This window comes from Sceloporus occidentalis, unplaced genomic scaffold, assembly GCF_023333645.1.
Source record: "Sceloporus occidentalis isolate IW3139 unplaced genomic scaffold, rSceOcc1.0.p SCAF_7, whole genome shotgun sequence".
In the NCBI taxonomy this organism is placed as follows: Eukaryota; Metazoa; Chordata; class Lepidosauria; order Squamata; family Phrynosomatidae; genus Sceloporus; species Sceloporus occidentalis.
In genome coordinates this window covers 26,289,637-26,313,636 of record NW_028316987.1, presented here as the reverse complement: position 1 = coordinate 26,313,636, position 24,000 = coordinate 26,289,637, and the positions used below count along the sequence as shown (strand labels likewise).

The window sequence follows — 24,000 nt, the reverse complement described above, 5'->3', positions numbered from 1 at the left end:
GAACAGAATCTTTGCAACATCATTATTTTTGTGAATTAATGAATGTTCTGAGGGTAGGGCAGTCAGTTTCAAAATTGTTCTTATTACTTTATCTGTGATATTGAACCTGAACACAGTTCTCGCAATTAGAGCAATTTGCAGAAATCCAGTGAGACAGACACAAAAATGGATTGAAAGATTTTAACCTACAGAGTGACTTCATTTTGAATAGCTTAGGTACACAGAAATAAAAGACTAAATGCTTGAAATACTTTTCTACCCAACAATCACACATAATGAAATTATATTTCATCTATATGATGATAATAATAAAAAGATTACTGCTGAGCATTTACATGGCCCAATCTACACAGAGCTAAAAATGCAGCTTAGTCCTGATTTTTATATTCCACAATATATTCCACAATATTCTCTCCCTGCTCATCAGCTTATAACTTAGGATAAAATTTACAGCTTTAATCTGTTCTTTAAAAAAATATGTTCCCCTTTGTGTAGTGTCTCCAGATTAGAATCAAGATTGGTTTAGGATAGGGGTGGAGTAGGAAAAGACAATAATGTTAGGAAAGGTGGAGGGATGTAGAATGAGAGGAAGAATGCATGCTAGACTGATTCTGTAAAAGAGGTCAAAGGTATGAATTTACAGGACTTAAGCAGAACAGTGGAAGATAAGGAGTCTTGGAGATGTCACATCCAGAGGGTCGCTATGAGTCAGGACTGACTCAAGGGTGGTTAACAATAAACATGTATGTTGGTTTACTGGAAAATAATGGCTGATGTTGCTTCTAATAGGGAGATCAAAACAAGGGGATATAGCCTGGAGGAAGAATGAATCCAATAACCTTCTGGCTATTTAGGGATAGACAGAAAGTCCAACAGCTGCTGCAAATATCATTTATATTATCAGTGCAGAAAATCAGCAAAATGTGGAAGACTTGAAGATGATAGTGCTACTATTAATTCATCATAGGTCAGATGACACAAGATTCCAGTAGTGTTCCAGCTGGTTGTTATAAAATATTTGCCTGGGGCTTACACCTGAGCTTCAACCACTCGTTGCCCAGATACCAACTGAGTTACCCTTGGATTTTCTGCTGACCCTTTTGCTTCCCACAGCAGCATCTTCCTAACAAAAGGCAATGGAAAGATTACAAACCCATTTGTCTTTTGTGATCTTCTCCAAACAGCTTAGTGGAGTGACTATTTTTCTTGGTGGTTACTTTATTTGATAGGATTGTGGCTGAGCTTCTCCCACTTTTTCCTGGTTGGTTTTGTATTATGTTGCTATGCTGAATAGGGTTATGTGGAGCGTGAAGTCTCATGTAACCCTCTGAAAGATCCTCCTGCTGTACTTGGACTTTGCCACTCATGGAATCCTCTGCTTCTTTCCGCAGCTCAGAGGCTTTCCTTCTGTTTTCTTCTTCACGTTTCCTATAATCATATTTACAACATTATGGAAACCTTGCATCATTATGTCCTTAAAATGAGACAACCTGGGCAAAAACATCTGCTCTTTCTTATACTCTACCTTTGCTCCAATGGTTTAACCTACATATCGTCACACCAACCACATAAGATAATTTTGACTGAAAATTCTATTATAATCCCATTCTTGATCTTTGGGGGGAAAAGATAAGAGACTGATCCAGCCAAATCAGTAGGTAACCTTACAAACCTCACTGATTCCAATGGGAAAATTAATGGTATACTATTCTGAGTCTGGGATTTATGGGAATGACTTTTAGAAATAGGTGCTACTAGGTCCAGGCCAAAGAAAGAAGATCTGGGGAGAAGTTCAAATGGTCTCCATACAGCACTTGTAAAACTGTTGGCTTAGCAGCACTAGGAGCAGCTAGCCAAGGAAAGTAGGAAGAAAGTGCTAAACCAGTCAGTCAAGACTAAAGCTATTCAAGTATCATTTGAGTATCAAAGTATTTTATCAAAGTGAGAGTGGTAGTGAGGTGGACCAAAAAGAGGCTAATTCTGGCACTGGCACCGCTAAAGAAGACACAGAAGCAGAAATGAGCTGCCTACTTGCCACTTTAGTGCATTTATTGTCAAAACACCCCTAATGACAGCATTTGATTGATGCAGTTTGCTGCCATTCTCACCTTGGAGAACTTTTTTAGAAACTCAAATTTATGGCTGCAGTCTCCCATGACCAGCTGCTACAGTACTTTCCTTTGTAATGTACATTTGCAAGCACTAACTCAAGAAATATGATGGATGAGGACAGTTGTTGCTGTTGTTGCTGTCACTGTGATGCCCCCAGGGCTAAAACAATAAAAGAAAAATAAACATGAAAAATAAATAAAAACAGAAGCAGCAAGACAAAAGGGAGTGTGGAACAGTCCAATTCCTTTCTAGTACAGTGCCTGTGATTCAGGGCACTGATTAAGAAATTTTGAGTAGAGATAATAAATAAATAAATAAATAAATAAATAAATAAATTTTTATCCTGCTTTTGCCAAGCAATCAAAGCGGCGTACAACAGACTAAAATATATCCATATATACATAGTACCCCCCCTTAAAACAAGTATAAAACTAAAACTAACATTTTAAAATCCAAACAATAACCATGGGCAGAGTTCGATAAATAGGGAAGTCTTATTCGTGTTCGAGTATTTTATTCCGGGAAAGCCTGCTGGAAGAGATCCATCTTAATGGCTTTTTTGAAGCTCTCTAGATTGGTAATTTGACGGATCTCGTCCGGCAGGCTATTCCATAAATTGGGAGCGGCTGCAGAAAATGTCCTCTGGGAGGTTGCTGTCAATCTGGTCCTTAAGGGCTGTAGTAAATTCCTCCCAGAGGACCTGAGTGTACAGGGTGGATTATATGGAAGATGGCTTAAATACAACGAGGTGGCCAGCACAGTTATAAGTATAGAAGGTGAGGTGCCACATTTTTAACACACTAACCAAGATCTTGCACTAGAAAAGTGATCCCCCACAATTCTGGGGGCTACTGCCTCCTTTCCTCTTCAGCAACAACCTTAGTGCCCCCAATGCCTATCCCAGGATGAGGAGGATGGGGAGGTTGCCCCTTCATCATCACTGCCACTACATTTTCCTCCATCTCAGCCCCTCATGTGTGAATACAGCAGTGACCACGGGTCAGACCTGCTTCTCTCTTTCACCCATACCAGCTAAGAGCATGAAGAAAGCCGGCTGGTTGGGTGTTTGGTTGCTGCTCCCAGAGTAACCAGGTATAAAGGGAGGAGCAGCTGAGCAGCTGGTCAAGCAGTGACTGAGAAGCCTCTTGCCCACCTCAGCCTTTTCCACAAGGCCAGCACAGGCAAGAAACTTCTTAGTCAATGCTCAACCAGCTGCTCAGTTACTGCTCCCAGGGTGACCAGGTGCAAAGGGAGTAGCGATCGATCAGCGAGTTGACCAGTGACTGGGAAGCCTTTTGCTCACGCGGTCTTCACCAAAAGGCTGGCACGGGCAAGAGGTTTGTCAGTCACTGTTTAGCCAGCTGCTCAGTTGTCGCTCTCAAGGTAACTAGATGCAAAGAAAGATGCTTTTTCCCAGCAAGGAAGGACACTCAGTCCTTCTTCACAGGGCAAAAAGGGGTGCAGCCAGCTTCCTACTTTTCTCCTGGTGAGGAAGGACTCTCAATCCTTTGCCGGGGCAGAGAGGGGCACAGCCGAGGTGTGTATGGGCTTTTTTACGGAGACTATATGCTCTGGACTGCAGACTAGCATAGATGGGGAAAGGGAGAGATTTTAACTACAGGGGTTTCTCCAAGGTGAAGGACTCGTTCCAAAAATTGACATCAGATACTCCTTGCTCTCCTTCCGCAAGATGTGCCTTCCCCACACAATTTGGACTCACCCTCCTCCATGAATGTTGCTTTTTCTGCTATCTCTTCTCTTAGTTTGTCCAAAAGAAAGCAGGAGCAGCAGTGCAGCGCCAACCTGCCGGTCAAATCATGGCAAAGCTCACAAAATGTAAGCAAAGTTGACAGCTCCTTTTTGCTGCTGGTTCTTTCTTACTGCCATATGCTCTAACTCATCACTCTAGTAAATCAGAGTCTGTCCCAAAAGGGCGCTGCTCTGAGCCACAGAAGTGATGCCCTGTGTCCAAGCCTTGTGAGAGCTTCACAGTCATTATTGCTACCACTATTAGGTGAAACGGTGGGAGACAACACCACATAAAGTGATCAGAGAGGCTGCATGGTGGTTTTAAAGAACCCTGAAAAGAGAGGTTCCTAAAGGCCACTGATTCACCTTATACTTTTTGCACATGAGTACTTGGACTGAAAGCCCCCCTGCTGCCCCCTTTTTCCTCACTGCCCCCCTGGATCTTTCCACTGCTTCCAGTACTGCCCAAAGTTCTGTCTAGGAAGAACTATAACCTGACTCCCCACTCCTTACCTTAAAAACTACCTGTCCATTCCCCCAGAACAACAATTTAGGTAGCTGGTGGTGAATGGGGATACATTCCTACAGCCAGATGTAAGATGCAAATCATCCCTCAGGACCTCCCAGGAGGTTCCCTAGGATACTTTCATCACTGTGTGTCCTGACACAGCCAAACACTTATAACTGGTCCCTGCTCTCTGCTGGCAAAATTTAAGTGGTGCTGGTGCAGAAAAAAGCAGGTGGGTTTTGAGCAGCGACTGTTGCTTGAGGGAGATAGTTGACTTTGCTCTCTGGAAGAAAGTCTATGGGATTGCAATGATCTCCTAAACATGACAGAGAGAACAAATATTTTGAAATGTTTATGTCAAGGAAATGCAACATGGGACATGCAGTTATAGAAATAAAATATGTATGTGAGAGTCAGAATGACTAAGCATGAACAATTAAGAAATCACACAGGTGTAAAGGATGATATAATTTAGAAGTCTTGGCAGCCAAGGACAAAATTAAGGAATGTACATTGGTAACACCTGAGACTTGTTATATGTACAAGGTGATCAGATGATGTTCATGGGTTGGACTTGAGTATGGGATGAACAAAAGTCAACCAATCATTGTGAATGTACACACCCACTGGGTGATAATTGTCTAGTGGGTGGTAACAAACATTTGCTATAATTGCCAGTTTTGCTAATGTAACTTGTGGGTAGTTGAGGAGTATTGGTAGAGTGTAGAGATATTGTGGATTGTTGGGCATATAGAGATAGTAACTGTATATAGTAGAATAAAGTAGATCTTTTATCTAAGACTACTGAGTTGTGTTGGTGTCTTGAATGAAGATACAAGAACCAGCAGAATCCTGATGGTGTTTGGAGACATCTGAAGAAGAAGAGTGAGAAGGCTTGGAGAAGATTGTCAGGGTCTTCAGCCTATTCTCAGAAAACTCTGCTGCTTTGGGAGAAAGCAATAACCACTGACCAAAGCTGGTCAGCTCAGCTTCATTAACAAGGTGGTGAGTTACAGCCTGAGGTGAAGAGCAACAACTCCCATCATCCCTGACAGTTTATGCTATATTTTCACCCTGTATGTATGTGTGTACATAAATCTTTCATCACATAAACACTGTATGTTCCTACATCCTCCAATCTGCTTCTAAGGAATGACCGTCCTTGGAGGTCTTTAAACAGAGGCTCGATGGCCATCTGTCAGGTATGCTTTGACTGAGAGTTCCTGCATGGCAGGGGGTTGGACTGGATGGCTCTTGTGGTCTCTTCCAACTCTAGGATTCTATTATTCTAAAACCTGACTAAACACTTGGAGCTCTGAAATGTCCCACTACTTGTGAGACATGTACACATACTAGTAGCAAGATGTCGTTTTATATCTAGAGAATGTGGAGTACCACTATGAATAGGGATCAAAAATATATGGTGAAGGGTCTGGAAACCATGCCCTATGAGGAACGACTTAGGGAGCTGGGGATGTTTAGCCTGGAGAAGAGAAGGTTAAGATAGCCCTGTTTAAATATTTGAAGGGATGTCATGTTGAGGAGGGAGCAAGCTTGTTTTCTGCTGCTCCAGAGACTAGAATGCAGAACAATGGATGCAAACTACAGGAAAAGAGATTCCACCTCAACATTAGGAGGAACTTCCTGACAGTAAGGGCTGTTCGACAGTGGAACAAACTCCCTCGGAGTGTAGTGGAGTCTCCTTCCTTAGAGGTCTTCAAACAGAGGCTGGATGGCCATCTGTCGGGGATGCTTTGATTGTGATTTCCTGCATGGCAGGGGGTTGGACTGGATGGCCCTTGCGGTCTCTTCCAACTCTACAATTCTATGATTCTATTTCAGGTGAAAGAAAGCAAATCCAGATATAGGAGTTTATCTTACTGTGAATGTGGCTGCACTTCCCTGATGAAGCCTGCTTTGACTGCAACAGCACAGGAGCACTTATGAACCTGGCATTGCTTCTGCATGGTCAGATGGTGGTCCTGGCCAGGATTGTTACCAGCTTTACCCTCTACTGCAGGGGTAGGCAACCTTTTTGAGCCGGGGGCCGGGTTGCTGTCCCTCAGACAACTGGGGGGCCGAAGCCAAAAAATAAATAATTAAATATTTTATTTAAAAATTTAAATAAATAAATAAACCAGGACAAATGTAGGACAAAATTTTCAAATGGTGGACACTTTTTTTAAAAAAGTGGAGGACACGCAAAAAAAATTGCTGATTTAAAAAAAATGTTAATATAAATGCATGTTTCTGAGGCGTCTATAGACAATTGCCCCTCTTGCCCCTGCGCGCGAGAGGCCAAAGGCCCCGGTGGCAATCGGCGGCAGGACCGGGCTGGGGCATGTCCCAAGGCCTCACCGGGCCGCATCTGGCCCGTGGGCTGCAGGTTGCCTACCCCTGCTCTACTGGATATAGCAAATCTGACCATAGTGACAAATACTTTGGTTATATCCAGGTTTGCTTACATGGGGCTGATTTCAAAAAAGCATTCAGAAACTACAGCTGGTGCACAGTGCAGTAAGTGAAGTTATTTCTGGAATTGACGTTACAGAACGTATCCTCTGTTTATTCTGCACATGATTCCCGTTGATACTAGTGATTACCTATACAGGCCAGAATGCTTTGGGACCAATATATTTTAAGGATGCAAACTACAGGAAACTCTTCCCATATGAATCTGGGAACCGCATGCACCATCTTAGACCTGGCTCCATGGCTCCACCTGCTGAGGTATCAATGGTGGAAAGAAAAGGTACCTCCATAGTTGATCTGTAGCACTTGGATTGAAGAAATCCTTCCTCATAAAACTTTGGTTGCTTCCTCTCATGACTTTCAGACACGATGTTAACAAGATGTTTGTTTTTCTAGATAAAATAAGTCTTTGGCCCTTGCTTTTTTCTTGATGTGTGGAGAGGTCAGACAATCAGACAACCTTTCCTCATATTATAAGCAATGAAGGAACATTACTTTGTTGCAAGAAAAATGTCAAATCGAGATACTAGTGGAAAGGACACCAATAAATAAAGATTTGCTTGCTTGTTTGTTATAATCTACACTGAACTAAACACACATACACATTCATGCATGCGTTTGTGGTGTAAAAACAATTTATTTAAAAAAGGCAGGTGTTGGATGTCAGATCACGGAGCCTTGTGATACTTTAACATTTTGTGCTTCAATATGATTTGTAGACTGTTGATATGACAGGCTTGTTATGTATCACATCTTCTTTGGTTATGGGATTCACAAGCAAGAGCAAAAGGTATCATTTCAGTGCAAGGTGATAAGAAAAAGCTCTAACTTTATCTGTCATTTCTATCTTGTCATGTATTCTCTGCAGAGCATCTGATTGAAGCTTGATGCACCATGGAAGCTTAAACTACTTCAGCATTCAGCCTTTGGCATTGATAGAAGTGGCTCATTTCATATAATAGTATTTCCACACTGCACAAGCAGACATACTGATGTCTGTCTTGAGCATGGTGTAGAGCTTGCTGCCATTTGAACTTATAAATTAGGCCTTACTACTCACAGCACAATTATTTCCCTTTTCTTTCAAAGACACACAGAGACAGTTTTTTCCTCATCACTTCATAAAGAAACAAGACAAGCAAGGTACTTCCAGACACAACTGAAGCCTTAGCCTTGTCATATCATATTTCAACTTTCTCTACGGATGGCATAGCAGTTCCATAGAATAAGGAGTCATTTGGCACTCTGAAAACTAAAAAATACAATAGTGCGCACCAAAAATGTTGTAGAATATACTGACTTTGTGGCTTAGAGGATTAAAATATGTTATTTGAAATTTGCTGGAATAGCAAAGCATGTTCTTTCACAACAAGAGGGTCATCACAAAAGCAAGCCTCCCTACAATTCAAATCTAATTTGAATTGGTATGAAACCCAGAACAGCACAGACATTAGAAGAAGCTGCTCCACATTAGAAATCTCAAAGGCTTCAATAGAAGCTGTTCTGTATTCTCTCTTTGACAAAATTCAGCAGAGATATATGAACATATAATGCTGCTTAATTGTGAGCCATACTTTCTAACTTCTTCCATTCTGACACACTTGTTCTGTTGACTCTGTCTGTACCTCATGACGATTTTTTTGTACACTAAACAATCCGCTTCAGCCCATGCATGTATTTCTGAAACTTGTTTTTTCATTTTCAAATCAAGGATAAACATTCATTTTAGATGACTCAAGATCTGATACATGTTATTTGTGACTGTGTAGAAGTACTTTTCTTATGTAAACACATTTAGCATAAATAAATGCCTCACTGCCATAGCAAAATGAGTATCACAGTATCAGTTTTTTTGCTAATATGGAAAAAAGTATTGTCGTTGTTGCTGTTTACATATATTCCACCTTTCTTCCAATATAGGGACTCAAGGCTATCTAGTATTGAAAAAATAAGCACATGATGGCCAATGTCATTATCTAACTCTTATTTTTCCCATAGAAGCAAATGACAATTTGTTTACTATAAAATGATTTATAGCTTATTTCTGGATCTATCTGTATAGTTATGCTCCTTTATTTATATTTAACCCTTGGTCATGCTTAACGTGCGACAAAACCTTCATAACTAGCATACATACACCATTCTCAAATAGCCCAACATTTTATTTAATGTATATATAATTCTATAATATTCAATTTTTTTTAACTTAAGAGAAAACAATATTTGCCTTTTGCATGCACATGTCAGACTTACTTGGCAGCAGCATCTTTCCTCAGCTGTTCATGCTTCATGAGAAGATTTTTCCTATCTTGGAATGTTTTTCTAACTTTGTATCCTTTATAGACTGTCTGTATTTTGATGGCTGCAATGTCCTGAATGGCAGCTATGGATAATGCATTATGTTCCAACATAAACTGGATTACTTCATGGTGGCCTCCCAGCAAGGCGTAATCAAGTGGAGTGTATCTAAAAATAACACAACATTGGTACAAAATTTAAAAAAACAGCTGAGAGAAAATTTTAATTTCTGAAACTAGTTTTCAAAATGATATTATGCTGCTGGATTTGCAATGGTATCCTATCAGATATTTTAATATGTTAAAAGGGTACTGCTTGCACTTGCATATGAACAGCAGGAAGAACTAGTCACTGACAGAGACAGTATAAAATGAATTAATGGATGAATGAATGAATGAGCTGAGGTAGCAATTTCCACAGTTCTAGTACAGAAGCACAACATGATACAGCCCTTGCATACCGGAAACAAGGATAGTAGCTCTCCCCTTACTAAGAACTCTAGGCAAAAGCTGGAAAGGGATTTCCAAGAATCACTAAAATGTAGCAAAAAGGGGCTCTGCGAGTCAAAATGGTTGAGAAGCCTTGCCTTAAAGAAAGGGATTTGCATTTCTTCTGGAAAGTCCCTGTTCTGTGTGATCACAAACAATGCCCTTCTTTAGCCATGACCCATTGTAGTCCTCTAGAGACAAAAGGGATGATGCTGTGGCCTCAGAAAGTCTGATCATGGTGGGTGCCCTCAATTCCCTTACTAGCACAAACTGTTTTTCCAAGTGTAAAGAAGTCAGGCCTCCAAAGCAGATCATTCCTAAGTCACCCACCCCAGTGTCCCTTTTAACATTATCTTCATATTAAATATGAGGGGTGATCAGGGGTCTTGGGGTAACAAAAATCTACTGTTCTGCTGCAATTTAAGAACATCCATCTAGCACACAATAAATGTAATCAAGTGTTTGTATTTCACAAATAAAACTTACTTTTGTAAAACAATTTAATATTTTTATCATTTTGAAAAAAAATAAATTCAAGTACTAACCAGGGCTGTAACTGCTTAGCTTCCAAGACCAGACAGAACCTGGTGCCTTGTGGGGATATTTATGTATTACTAATAAAGTATTAGTGATACTGATATCTGACATCATCCAGCATCAGAGAGAGAGAGAAAGGCCAGCGAGCTTCATCAGGTCTGGCTTAAAGTAAGAAGATAAGTCCTCCTTCTCTATCATCTGACATCATCTGGCCTCAGAGGGAGACAAAGACAGGCCCAGCTGCAGCAGGCCTAGCCTAGAGTAAGAAGAAGAGCCCTCCCTCCAGTCCATCTGATCCAGGCCTTGGAGAGAGAGAGAGAGGAATTGCTGGACTTATTTCCCTTCCTACTGCCATTCCCTTCTCCTTTTGTGTCATGTCTTTTTAGATTGTAAGCCTGAGGGCAAGGAAATGTCTAATTAACTATCTGTAAGCTGCTCTGAGAGCCTTTTTGGCTGAAGAGCAGGGTATAAATACAGTAAATAAATAAATAAATAAATACTGATACAGAGACAGCAAAGAAACAAAAAGTGAGGCATTATTTTTAAGCATATATGGACTTTCAGTGTGTTCTAGATACTGGAATGCTGCAAATAATCACAAGGACTTCATTTCATGTCCTGACTAATGTAACTGAAATATGAAAGTGATTTTCCCCCTGCTACTAATTTCTTCAGAAACAGCTGAAATTTAGAAACCAAAAAGAATCCCTTGAAGACTTCATAACATTTCTGGTATTAGTCACCCTGACAAATACATATACAGTACATCTTTTTTCTTCCCCCCAATCTATCTGAGGCTCAGCAGCAAGGTGAGTGACTACTATCATCAACTAGTCAAAGCTGCAGTAAAAGCACCCTTGCCTCCTGAGGGGCAGCCAATCTTGCAGATATTTTTGCAGAAAATGGCTGCGGCTACCTGCCATCAATGTCAGAATGCTACTATGAGGTATTATCAAAAGCAAGAGAAAACACAGATGAATTAGTGCCAAATGCTACAGAGAGCTGAGCTGCCCTGCACTGCCCCACTCTCCTTTTGCTTCCCTGTTTCACTCACTTGCTCTCTCTCTCTGCCAATTAGTGCCATCATCCCTTAATCAACCAGGTGTCTCCGGCACTAAGGGGGAAAGAGTCTACTTTTGCCACAACTGTCTTCGTGAACATCCAGTTAACATTATCAAAAGCTTTTTCAATATCCCAAAATATCAAACATGACTCTTTTTCAACATGTTTGTCTAGATATTCTATAACATCTAGTACACATCTGTCAGTCATAATTTATTATGGCCCATAGACCCAAACTTTATGCAGTCAGTCAATATATACAAGAGAACTGATAAGAGCACCCCAGCTCAAGCAGTTAGAGCAGAACTTGGAGTCCATTCAATTCAAGGTCAAATTATGATAAAAAGCTTCAACTACTGGTCAAAAATCTCTAAAATGGATTCTGGAAGACTCCCCAAACTTTGCTTAGAAGAACAGCTAGTCACTGGGCATCCAAATTTCTGGCTATGTCAACTATGCCTTCTATTGTTTTAACTAGGCATTTCTCCTTCCTCTTTTCACCTAGGTGGGCATACAGTCCAGGACTCTTGAAAACAAAGGGTCTGTGATAGCAATTAGATATAGCCTTGTTGGATGGCTGTAAATCTTTAAAGTGGTTATCTAAAAATAAAACAGTATTTGGCCTTGAAAAATATCTTAGGTCACACCTAACACAGAGCCAGAGAACAGCTTTCACTAGAAGCCAAGGCAGCAAGGGTTCTTTACACTGGTATTTAGCAGGGGAAGCCCACAGTCTTGTTTCAGTGCCTCCTTAAGACTCTCGGTATGGACACCGAAGGACCTGCTGCAGTCACCTGCATCACTTGTGGGATGTTTGTCTTCTTGCCTAGGGATATGGGGAACTTCACCTGCACCAAGTGCAAGTTGGTAGTCCTCTTAGAAGAGAAAGTACAGCAGCTGGAGGCCCAGGTATCTACACTTCAGCATCTTAGGAAGCAAGAGGTTTTCCTGACCAAAACGGACCAGACAGTCCTGGACGGGAAACACACAGAGGAAGTTGCTAGGGAGGAGGAGGTCACTTCACATACAACAGAAGTAGATAGTTGGAGGAGTGTCACACACAGAAGTAGGGAAACCAGGGAATGTTCTGTGAGCTTGCAGCTACAGAATCGATTTCAATCTCTCTTTGTTATCAAGGATGATGAGGAAGAGCAGCAGGGACAGACTTCAGGGACAGAGCATGGGACCCTGGAAGTACCACCAAAGGGAACAGCCGCTGCTAAGCCTTGGAGGAGGTGTGTGACATTTTGATTGGTAAACTTGTGCACTGGAACTAAGAGCATCAGAAACAAAATCTGCTGATTTGTATCATTTTCTAGTGAGGATTTTAGCAGTCTAGATCAAAAATTTTCAACAAATAGGTGTCCTTTTGGGGCTAATAAGGTCTTATATTCACCATTTAGTTGGTGATTCAGTTTGTGAGGATGATGTAGCCCTGATTTCCTAAAAGCTATATAAAATTCTCTAAGTCCACCCCCCCCCCCCCCAAATATAACACTCTTTATCAAACCACACTGGACTCCTTCCCCCACAGTATTTATTATACAGGCTGTCTCTAGTTTATCCATGAAGGTAAGTTCATCCTTGTATTTTCATATAATTGTCTTTTAGGTAGGAAACCATGTTGATCCTTTTTGATCCAGTCTTGTAATGCAGTCTTCAGTCTTTCTGTTAAAATCATTGTCACAATCTCATAGTAATTATTCAAGAAAGAAATGGGCCTATGATTCTTAAATTCAGAAAGATCTTTGGGGTGAAACACATGGGCAAAATAAAGCTGCTTCCAACCCCTATGAAGGCGGGAGGTTTAGGCAACGCACAGGGCGAAAGGAAGTAGAAAGTGAAATGAAGCTGTGCTCTAGGGATAAAAATCAGAGCAAAAAGAAGCTGGAATACATCAATTCAAGGCAGAAAAACACATCTTCGCACTGGCATATAAACAGCCCAACACTAGTGTGGGACTGCGGCAATCCAGGTCTATATAGGGAACACTAAACACAGTGTTCAAACACGAATCAATGAACAAGAGAGGCACTGCAGACTGGGCCAGCCAGAAAAATGAACAGTAGCAGAACACATCATGAACCAAACTTGGCATAGCATGGTATTTGAAAACACTGAAATTCTGGACCATGCCAACAACTACCAGGTCAGAATACACAAGGAGACCATTGAAATTCACAAAGACCTGGACAACTTCAACAGGAAAGAAGAAACACTGAAAATAAACAAAGTTTGGCTACCAGTCCTGAAAAACACCAAAATCAAGACTCAAATGAACACCTCCCAGGGTCAGGGGATTTCCCTGCAGACAATGGATTGCTAATTGAATAGACACACAATATCCTCCCACATATCCTCCCACCCTGAGGCCTTGCTATTCAACGACAGACCAACACAGAGATTACTATGTAAAGCACTTCCTCCCAACCAAGGGTCACACAAGTATATATACCCCACTCACTTCCATGCCAGCATTCTCTGAAGATGCCAGTCACAGATGCAGGTGAAATGTCAGGGATAAATTCTTCCAGAATGCGGCCACATAGCCCGGAAAACCCACAGAAAACCCTACAAAATTCATGAGGCCACCATAAGTTGATAGGCAACTTGAAGGTGCACACGACCATGCACATACACACAATGGACTACTCATACGAATTTTAGTTACTTAATTAATCAATTAAATCTGCACATATTTGCATATGAGACAAACTACTGTGAAGAGAATAACACTTTCTTTTAAATTCTGTTTTACAGTATTTACAGAATTTGCCCTTCTTTTCCACATAGGATGGGATACATGCCACTTACAGTTTTCATAAACAGCTACATTGAAAATAATAACCTTTTAAACACCTGTTAGCAAATAATCAAGATAAAATTTTAGTTGATTAAAATTATTTTCAAATCATTATTCAATTTAACATTGCAGTGGTAGGATGAGGCATATTTCAGTGCAAGGTGGGGAAAAGCTACAAGTGCAGCACTGGTGGGAATAAGGCAAAGAAAGCTAACTTTGCTGTGGTACAGACCGCTGAAAAACGGGAGCCACCTAGCACCTATTTTCCCGCCAGAGGGAAGCCACTTCCCGCTGGCGGAAAAAGAACCCTAAAAAAAACCCGGGTTCTTTTAGAGCTGCGGTGGCGGTCTAACAAATACACCACTGGAACACTGGTTATGTAAGCGCCACGCGGCACCGTGTGGATGCCACACGGCGCTTATGTAACAATGGCGGTGTCCATTTATACAGGGCGCCACCATTTTTACACCCTCTTCACGTGCTAGGGTTGCGGGGAAAGTATACATAGGAGAAAATAAAACAACAACAACTATACCTTTCTTCGTTGTTCTCCATATGATTAGGAAAGGCACCAAACCCCAGCAGCAACTTGACAGCATCAAGATAGCCATTATTACATAACCAATGTAGTGCGGTCCTTCCCTATTAAATATATAAGATAATAATTTACATTCTGAAACTTCAGTGCTAATAATAAAATTATTGGCACGTACAATGGGGTTGCATAGCAATGAAACTGCCATATGTAAGGAATAAAATAAACTTTTTTTTAAAAAAATAAAAAACTGGTAAGGGTTATTATAATTCTAGTTGAAATGGTGTAGATAAAAGGAGTGCAGTGGTTTGAATGTTGGACTACAACTCTGGAGACCAGGGTTTGATTTGCCAGACTAATCCTCAGCAGGTGCTATCCTTACCTGTCTACTCAGGCCCCTGGTCAAGTTTTGTGCCCTGGATGTTTATCAGAATATCAATATATACAATGTATCCAGAGGCAATAAGATCAAGGAGTCTAGCGACACAATTTCTACTGGAAAATAATGTGCAGACTATTGTTAACTTGCCTCTCCCTTTTTTCTATCCAAATTCTCTCTTTTTCCTCTGAAGAGGAGAGTAATTTCAGTCTAAATGGGAGAGGTAAAACACAAAGCCAGTCCTGAGATATCTCTAGTTCAACAATTCAAAAGAAAGAAAGTCCAATAGAAATAAATGTTCCAAAAATTGCTGAGGGAATTCTGTAACAGACAGAGAGAAGCTTTTCAAATAAGAAATTTCACCTTTCTCAATGCACTTATTTTGAGAGATTTGGCAGCTCTTCAGCAGAATAGGTGGGGGAAGCCTCCAATCCACTTTCTCTTTCTAAAGGTGGCTGCTAAGCCAACACGCTGCCTGGTGTATTTTGCTGCCCCTCACCCGCCTCTCATGCAGTGACTAACTGTGACTTGGTTCTGCATTGGTTCTGAGGATCCTCTCATTGAGTTTATTTGTTGTTTGCACCCCAAAAGTCCACCTTTAAGTATTTAAGGAGCCAATGCTCCATTTCGATTGTCCTCAATCCAAATTGTGGCTAACTTTAACTAAACTAATATGGAATTCATCTAATCGATCTAATATGGAAGCAGGAGCTTCAAATCTCCTGAAGGCCAGGCGAAGGAAATAGTGGGCAGCTCATAAGTCAGTGGGAGGCTATGCTCATTCTCGCAATGATACACCAATAGGGAACCTCCAGGCTATGGACCACATGTGTCCCTTGGAGGAATCCCACTGGGCCCACAGGTCTCTCCTCTTTATCCCTGATATTCCTCCTTAGTTTCTGTTCTGATTTCCAAGGAAGGTGCTTCTCTTTTTCTCCATCCAACATAAAAAACAAACAAACTGTAGGTCTTGAAGGTTCAATCCAGTTCAGGCCCTGTGTTTGAAGATAGGGGAGTTTTAACTCTCCTCTCCACTATGGTTCCAATCTGGATTGGGGGCACTTTGAATATGTTCCAATTTGTTAAACTGCAGATGTAAAATACCTGATCAAGATTAGAATTACAATACTGTACAAAGTTTTTCTATCCCACACTAGAGGCCTAATCTGAAACAGGCCTAATATTTGCAATTTGAACTGGAAAAAGGCCCATTGGATCAAGGGAGATATTTTTCCCAATTCAAAGTGCAGTCATGGTGCTTCCCAAAGAACTAAGGGATCACAGTGGGTGGCAAAGAGTGAAAGCTCCTCTACACACACACTCTGCCTACCAAGATTGTTCTGTCAATCAGCTGCTCTCCCGTGCTGGCAATTTCCATTGGAAAAAGGTCTGTTGCAGTGAATAAGAATGTATTCCTAATACCAATTGCATTGAGAACCACATGAGTATGAAGGTGTACACTGTAGGTGGTGTATGTGTACATGCCTGAAAGATGGTGAAATTGCCATGTCCATTTTTAGCCCTGCCTAAAACTATGTTTGGGTCCAGCTACACTACTGCTGTCATGAAACCTCTAACACACAACCCCCAAGGGAACTGTGGCCTGCAGGAGGATAGCAGAAGGGGCCATGATTTAGCATTATATCCAAACAGATTAATCATGGTAAAAAATGAAGAGGTTCTGTTAGCAGAAATGAAGTTGTGTCTGATCTGATAATATTATAAGTACATGCAGTAAGGATAGACATACCTGTTTATCTTGAATATTTGGATCTGCATTATTCTCCAATAGCACCACCATGCAATTAATGTAGCCCCCATACGCAGCACACTGCAGTGGAGTTCTACCAGCATAATCTTGCACATTGGGATTGATTTTATTTTCTATCAAAATTTGACAGACATCAGGGTTTCCTCCCAGAGCTGCCCAGTGTAATGGAGAATGGCCATCTTGGTCAACCAAGTCCACTCTTGCTCCTCCTGTAAGAATAATATATGATTTAGTTAATCAGCAATGTCTGCCATCGGATCCATAGTAACTTATGAAAGCAGTACACAAAAACAGGTGATAAAAGTATGAAGTGTATAGACCACAGCTGTAGAGTAGTACGGAACATAATACTGGCCAAGAATCCATCTTTGCTTAAATAAAAACAACCATGTTTCTAGCCCTTAAGAGTTCTGAAGCAAGGTATGAAAATGTGTAGGCTCAATAAATGACCACAAAACAGCCAATGCTGCCAAATTTCTGAAGTTATTTAGGTGTAGATGTGATCAGTCCTGTGGAAGGGCCACGAAGTCACGATGAGGTCACATGAGAGCTGGAGTAATATACAGTTCATCATACACATCACTGAGAAAAATGTTCCCCATGTTCTCAAAAATTTCAGGTTTGCATTCTATGCTGTGGAGCTAGTTTTTATTACACTTATCTTTAAGATAAAGTATGGATTCAAGAGCTCTCACCATACCCAGGAATAGAAACAGGAAACCTTTTCACATTCATATACATTGGCCATTGCCATTCAAAAGGGTTATATGATCAAGAGGACCTAACAAGAAACTTCTGGTAATTAATGTGTACAGGTACTGAATTTTCCAGTAGATGGGAACTGGAATTTAAAAAAAGATATACAGAAGGAGGAAATATTTTGCTTGGGAAAGTTTTTGATTCTATAGTTGCCCCTCCATATCCATGGATTTTTTTTATTAATGGATTCAAGCATTCACAGATTGAAAATATTCCAAAAAATATAAATTCCAAAAAGCAAACCCTGGTTTTGCCATTTTATATAAAGGACACCATAGGAAGATGAAGGTTAGTGTCTAAGCATTTTCTGACCCAAGATAAAGAAAGTAATTCAACTGAAAAGTTCTCTTTCCATTGGATTGCATTACAGTTGACCAATAATGTCTGTGGATAACACATGACTCTATACAAGAGGGGTATATGAGAAAGAACACTGGCACATTGTACTTCGCTGCTTGCCTCATTAGAACCATTTCAAAACTGGCATCTAAATACTGCTGACAACAGATAGCACATCACTGAAAAAAAATCAGCTTTTAGAGGTGAAAACTTCAACAGACAATTAGAAGAAGACTTATTTTAATGGCCAAAAATAAATAGAAAAACAACTACAACTACTGTGTTAATAATAATAATGATTTATTTATAGCCCGCCCAATCACAAGGAATCCGGATGGGTTACAGCAATAACATTAATTATAAATAATTATCTGCTTTATACCAATTGAACCACTATTTCTCAAGCTCTATGACAGCAAATAAATAAATTTTAATGAGAAGTTGAATGCTTTCATGACCGGCATCCATAGTTTTTTGTGGGTTTTTCGGGATATGTGGCCATGTCAGGAAGAAACTCTTCTAGAAAATGGCCACATAGCCCAAAAACCCCACAAAAAATAAGTTTTAGTTTAAACTGTGTTCTCAAATACTTTATTCCTTAAACAATATAAAATGTTTACAATTATTTCACATCTCTGTGAACACGTTCCTATTGATAGAACACGTGTAATAATGGACAAATGTGTCTACTGTATGAGACATGTTGCTGATCGTAAGCATTTTAAAACTTTAAAATTTCTTTGATGCTCTACTGATACCTGTTGTGGCTTATTTATATAGTGTCCTCAATGTATACAGCACTTTACAAGTAAAACAATAATAAAAAACAGCCAGGTCTGCCAAAGGCACACCATCTGAAATCCACACACATACATACGCAGAAGAAAAAAATGAAACTATACAAATGTAAAACAAATTATCCAGATATAATACACATAATACAATATAAAATAAAGCAAACTGGCAGATACATATAATCAAAATATACATGATGATAAAACTGTTCTGTCATTACAGCTAATTCATTTCAAAAGCTGAAGACAGCAGTGTTTCTAAAAAAGAATTTATGACTTTGAACAGCTGACCTTTAATGAGAGCCTGTATCACTTCTTTATGTCCCATCTCACAGGCACGGAAAAGTGGAGTGTGTTTCATTACGTCAGTAGCATCTATCTGGGCTTCATGTTTTAGCAGCAATTGCACAGTGCTGACATGGCCAGAAAGGGCAGAAGCATGTAATGCTGAAAGATGACAAGAAGGGAATGTAGAAATTAAAGGACAGCAATTAGAATAGTGACATAGCAAAATCTCCACCACACTGCAAGATGGGAACTGACACATTCAGCTGCATTCCATTTTATTTTGTTATGCTCAGAGATAACCGTTTAGGAGCACCATATCTGTGTCATTATTTTATTTTCTTGTTCTTTTTAATCCAAGATTTTAAAGCTATCATAGCTTTAAAGCTAAACAGCATATGGACAGAAATATAAATAAAAGTTATTAATAAATAAATGAGTTAATGTGAAGGCTTTCTCTTCTTCCTACCCTGTCTTATATTCCCCCCACCAGGTCCCACTCCACTCTTGCTGAGCTGGATGGCTTGAGACCACGTTTAATCCCCAAAACAATTTGCTGCCACCCATTGATTAACCATTTACACCCTAGCAATGCATTGGGATATTGCTGGGCCTTCTACTGGTAACTGACAACTAGTGAGGCACTAGCTGAGCTAAGGCAGTAAAAACGGAGTGTAAAGAGGCAGTTTTATTTTAAAGAAAGGAACATTAAACATGGAGGACAAACTGGTCGTCCAGGCAAAAACATAAAGCATCAGTTACATAATTATAATCATACACTGCGATAACAACAATTATGTGTGTCTGGAGGAAAGCGACCAGAATGGTGAAGTGTCTGGAAACCATGCCTTATGAGGAGTGGCTTAGGGAGCTGGGCATGTTAACTTGGGGAAGGAAGTTAACACAAGGTGACATGATAGCCATGCTTAAATATTTGAAGGGAAGCCATATTGAGGATGGAGTAATTCAGAATGGAGGAACCTTGTTTTCTGCTTCTCCAGAGATTAGGACACAGAGCAATGGGTTCAAACTACAGGAAAAGAAATTCCAACTTTGGAGGTTTTTAAACAGAAGCTAGATGGCCATCTGTTGGGAGTGGTTTGATTGTGTCTTCCTACATGGCAGAAGGTTGGACTGGATAGTCCTGGTGGTCTCTTCCAACTCCATGATTCTAAGATTAATTGAAGTTTTTCCTTGCATTTACATTTTGATCTTATGTAAACAGTTAATGCAGATTATGAGCTGCTAATGCCAACTAGAAGGTGTACAGTAAATTGAAAGGACAGCTTGATCTATATAGGTAAAAAGAAGCTAGTGGATAGGGTGGTTGTATAGAAATGCACTATGGTTCATTCATACAAATAATTGTATAGAAAGCCAGCCTGGTATAGTGGTTTCAGCATTGGACTATGACTCTGGAGACCAGTGTTCAAATCCCAGCTTGGCCAAGTAAAACCACTGGGTAACCATGGGCAAATCACACGCTCTGAGCCTTAGAGGACAGCAATGTTAACCCCTCTCTGAAGAAACTTGCTGAGAAAACCCCATGATAGGGTTGCCATAAGTTGGAAACTACTTGAAGGCACACAACAGCAACAACAAACAAACAATAGAAATGAACACTGACAAAAATATTGGCCTGACTTTACAGTATACAGTACTTTAGATTCTATTTTTCTGTATTGCATTCTCAAAACACAAGGCAGTAAACTACTCAACTAGTTAACATGCATAATATATGTAACAATGCAGTTAAATAAAGGAGTTCCTGTACAGTTTGGCCTGGTTCTTCTCCCCTCCATCCTTCATTCTGACGCAAGCATTTTGTTTCCAAGTCTCAGTATTTCCTTCTAAACCAAATTTCCTTGAAGAATCAGTGACTGAAGAGTTTCTTCAGCCATCTGGACACAATGGAGCCTTGTTCCATCAATACTTAGATCCCTCTCTATCATACACAGTGACAAAGCTATAAAACTGCCTCTTTACTGTTCCTACAACAGTGATCTCTAAGCAGAGTAAAATTCTTTTTCCTTGGTATCATTCTGCTACTTAATAACAAATGTCTTGTGGTTCTATTAAAACTTGAGTTGAATGAAGAATGTGCCCAATAAGTAAATGCAAGAAACTATGCTAATGCAATTGCAGATCCAAGTCTAACCAAACAAGTTTCATAGCAACTGTATCCCAGTTCTTTCTGGAAAAAATGTGTAACTGTATAGTATATCATTTAACTCACATTTTTCCAAAGTCAGAAGTACCAAACTAATCATGGCAACAAATCATTTTGTCTGTTAATCACAGAACTTCACTCATTTTTATGTAAGTAGAGCAGTCCTATGTTTTAAATAAAGATAAAGAAAGAAAGAAAGAAAGTGTGGCCTGTGGGCTGCATGTGTCCCCCAACCTCTTTTTTGCATCCCTCTGAGTCAGTCTCTAAATCTCCCAGCCTCTGAGTACTGAAAAAGAAAGTAAGCTGTCCTGCACTACTTGGAGAGCCATTTCATGGACTCTGTGATGCACTGACTCTGCAATTCAGGGATAACTGCACAGAATGACAGCTGCTGCCAGTAGACCATCTGCTCCTCCTTGTGTGGCCTTCAGTTCTGTGATATCTCAAATAATCAAGCAGATGTAATTAATTTAGAACTCCTAATGTTACTTACAATTAGCTGACAATTAATATCAGACAATTATTGTAATGAACAGCACTTTTCAAATGTGAAAAAAAATCAAAGTTAAAACAAACTACAACACAAAAGTGTGCCCTTCAATCAGATCAGTAAAGTGGAAGATAACACCAGCCTCACTGAAGTTGTTCAACCTTGTTTTAAACACACAGAACAGCTGCAAATGTAGTTTATATTTGGAAAAAAAAACTACTTTGGTTGCAATACTGATATCTGGAAGCTGGCCAATGTTCTAATTTTTCTTCGTGAAGCTGCTGTATTTGTTTAATCACTTTAATTCATAATAACTCTGTTATTAATACTAATGCTGGTATAAAAGAGTCACAGGTGATGCAAATCTGAATTGGGTAACTTGCATATTTCAGTTCGGAAGTGTGCTATCATTGTTTTTTGCCAGTGCTTATGAAAGACTGTATCCTGCTAAGATTCAGAGTCTCCTTGAAAGCAGCATTGATTAATTCCAGGAGTTAAACCAATATACAGATGGCCCTTTACATTCATGGGTTTAATATCTGCGGATTTGATTAATCGTGAGTTTGTCCAAAGGGAAGGCACAAAGGCAAACTAGAGAAAGAAGAAGTGGGCTTCTTCCATCCACAACACCCTGTGCCTCCATATGCATCATGGTCACAGGAGAACAAGGGGGGAGGGAGAATGGACAGGCAGACAGAAAAAGAGAGAGGGATAGAGGGAAGGGGTAAAGCAAGGAGCATCAAAGGTGAGTACATGCACTGAAAAAGATAGTGACAGTGAAGGCAAGCAGATCTTCTGCTGCACCTGTTAACCTTCACTGCCTCTTTCTTGCCCCCTCTCTCACTGTCTCTCTGTGCCTGCTAGCCTTCGCTGCCTCATTATCTGCCCCGTCCCTCATTGCCTCTTTCGCTGTGCATGCTCATTTCTCCCGAATCTTTCTTTGCATGCACTCTCCTTCCTCTGCAGGTATGGAGAAAGAGACAGCAAGGATGGGGGCTGGCAAAAAGGCACACAGAAAGGGGCAGCAAGGAAGTGGGCAGAGAAAGGGGCAGTGAAGGCTAGTGGGTGCAGCAAAAGAGCAGTAAAGGAGGGTGCAAAGAAAGAGGCAGAAGGAGAATGGTGAGTGCACTCCTCCTGGCTTCGCTGGCATCATTCCTCCCTCCTCAGGAGGCTACAGTCGCACCAAAAGAAAAGGATGTGTGCACTCCTCTAGGCTCTATTTTAATTTTATTTATTTATTTATGGTATTTATACCCCGCCCTTCAGCCCTAAAGGCTATCAGTGTGTGGCCTCCCTCCTTACAAGGAGGCTGCCACCATGGCAGGGCAAATGCAATAATCCAGGCTTCGCCATGGCCGTGGCTCCCTCTTCATGAGAAAGCTGCCACCATGGCAATTAAAAAAGGGACAAGTATGCCTCTTCCACCCAATACCATTGCCTCACATGCCCAGCTGCCATCAGGCAACCCTGGGCACATGGTCGTCCGAGTGAGCAAGTGAGTGGAAACAGTGGGGAGGTTGCCGCCGACGCCTGCCCTGCACTGGGTGACATCAGGTCTGGTGATGCCATTGGCCATGGTTTTTCCATTTTTGCAGGGGTCTTGCACCCCCTAACTTCTACAATGTGGAGGGCAGACTATATTTTTCATTTAGAATAAGAAACAAATATAAGCATCAAGCCTTTCCTTCCAAATATGAATCATATCTATATTACAATTATTGTGTTAAAATGTTATGACCATGTCCAAGCTTTTGTCTGTGAAGCAATTAGTGCTTAAATTGTTAACATTCATTCCATTTATCCCCAAATTTGAATTTTTAGGCCAAACTTTGAAGAGCTACCTTAGCTGTGTCCAAGGCTTCAATGCACTCGAGATTTTTTAAAAACACCCCTCTCCCGCCCCCTGGGCTGAACAAGAGTTGGGGAAAGTAGAAAATGTTCTCATACTTTCTAAATTAATCTCAGCACATTTATTCATCATTATTTTGCTCATTAGGGAACACATGTGCATTCACACTGCGCCCTCAGAGTGAACTCAGACAAACTGTACATGTGTGTTTATGAAACTGGGGTCCCCAGAATTGTTATAAGACCCTTCTTGTTTTGTATGTTGCTTTATACCTGTGCCACCATATTTATCAGCCATGTTGATATCAATGTCCAATTTCAAATTCAGCATTGTCTGGATGACATCATCACTGCCTTTCCCAGCAGCCCACATAAAAGATGTTCTTCCTTCAAGGTCTGAGTCATCTTTTACAGAGGGATGTTTCAAAAATGCTTTAACTGTTTCCTAGAGAACAAATATTCATTGAGTAAAAATGGTATTAAATATGACTTTACTTAAAACAATCTATTGTTACATCATACCAAATAATTTTTGCTTATAAATTTTTTGCAATAAAACCTTATTTTTTGTATGGAAATATAGTCAAGACTCATAAAAGCC

At 40.3% G+C, this 24,000-nt stretch overlaps 1 protein-coding gene across 5 annotated transcripts in view; it reads right to left on the bottom strand.

The window, feature by feature from the left end:
- INVS (inversin) overlaps positions 1 to 24,000 on the bottom strand; it is a 122,056-nt gene that overhangs the window by 13,031 nt on the left and 85,025 nt on the right. For all 5 annotated transcript variants that reach the window (XM_089532447.1, XM_089532446.1, XM_089532448.1 and 2 more), the window contains 6 exons: positions 23,673 to 23,844; positions 18,898 to 19,053; positions 16,694 to 16,923; positions 14,565 to 14,671; positions 9,095 to 9,307; positions 1,154 to 1,428 (listed from right to left, as the gene is read on the bottom strand). In XM_089532447.1, the coding sequence (XP_089388573.1) occupies positions 1,154 to 1,428; positions 9,095 to 9,307; positions 14,565 to 14,671; positions 16,694 to 16,923; positions 18,898 to 19,053; positions 23,673 to 23,844 (1,153 nt within the window). The remainder of the gene's footprint in view (positions 1 to 1,153; positions 1,429 to 9,094; positions 9,308 to 14,564; positions 14,672 to 16,693; positions 16,924 to 18,897; positions 19,054 to 23,672; positions 23,845 to 24,000) is intronic.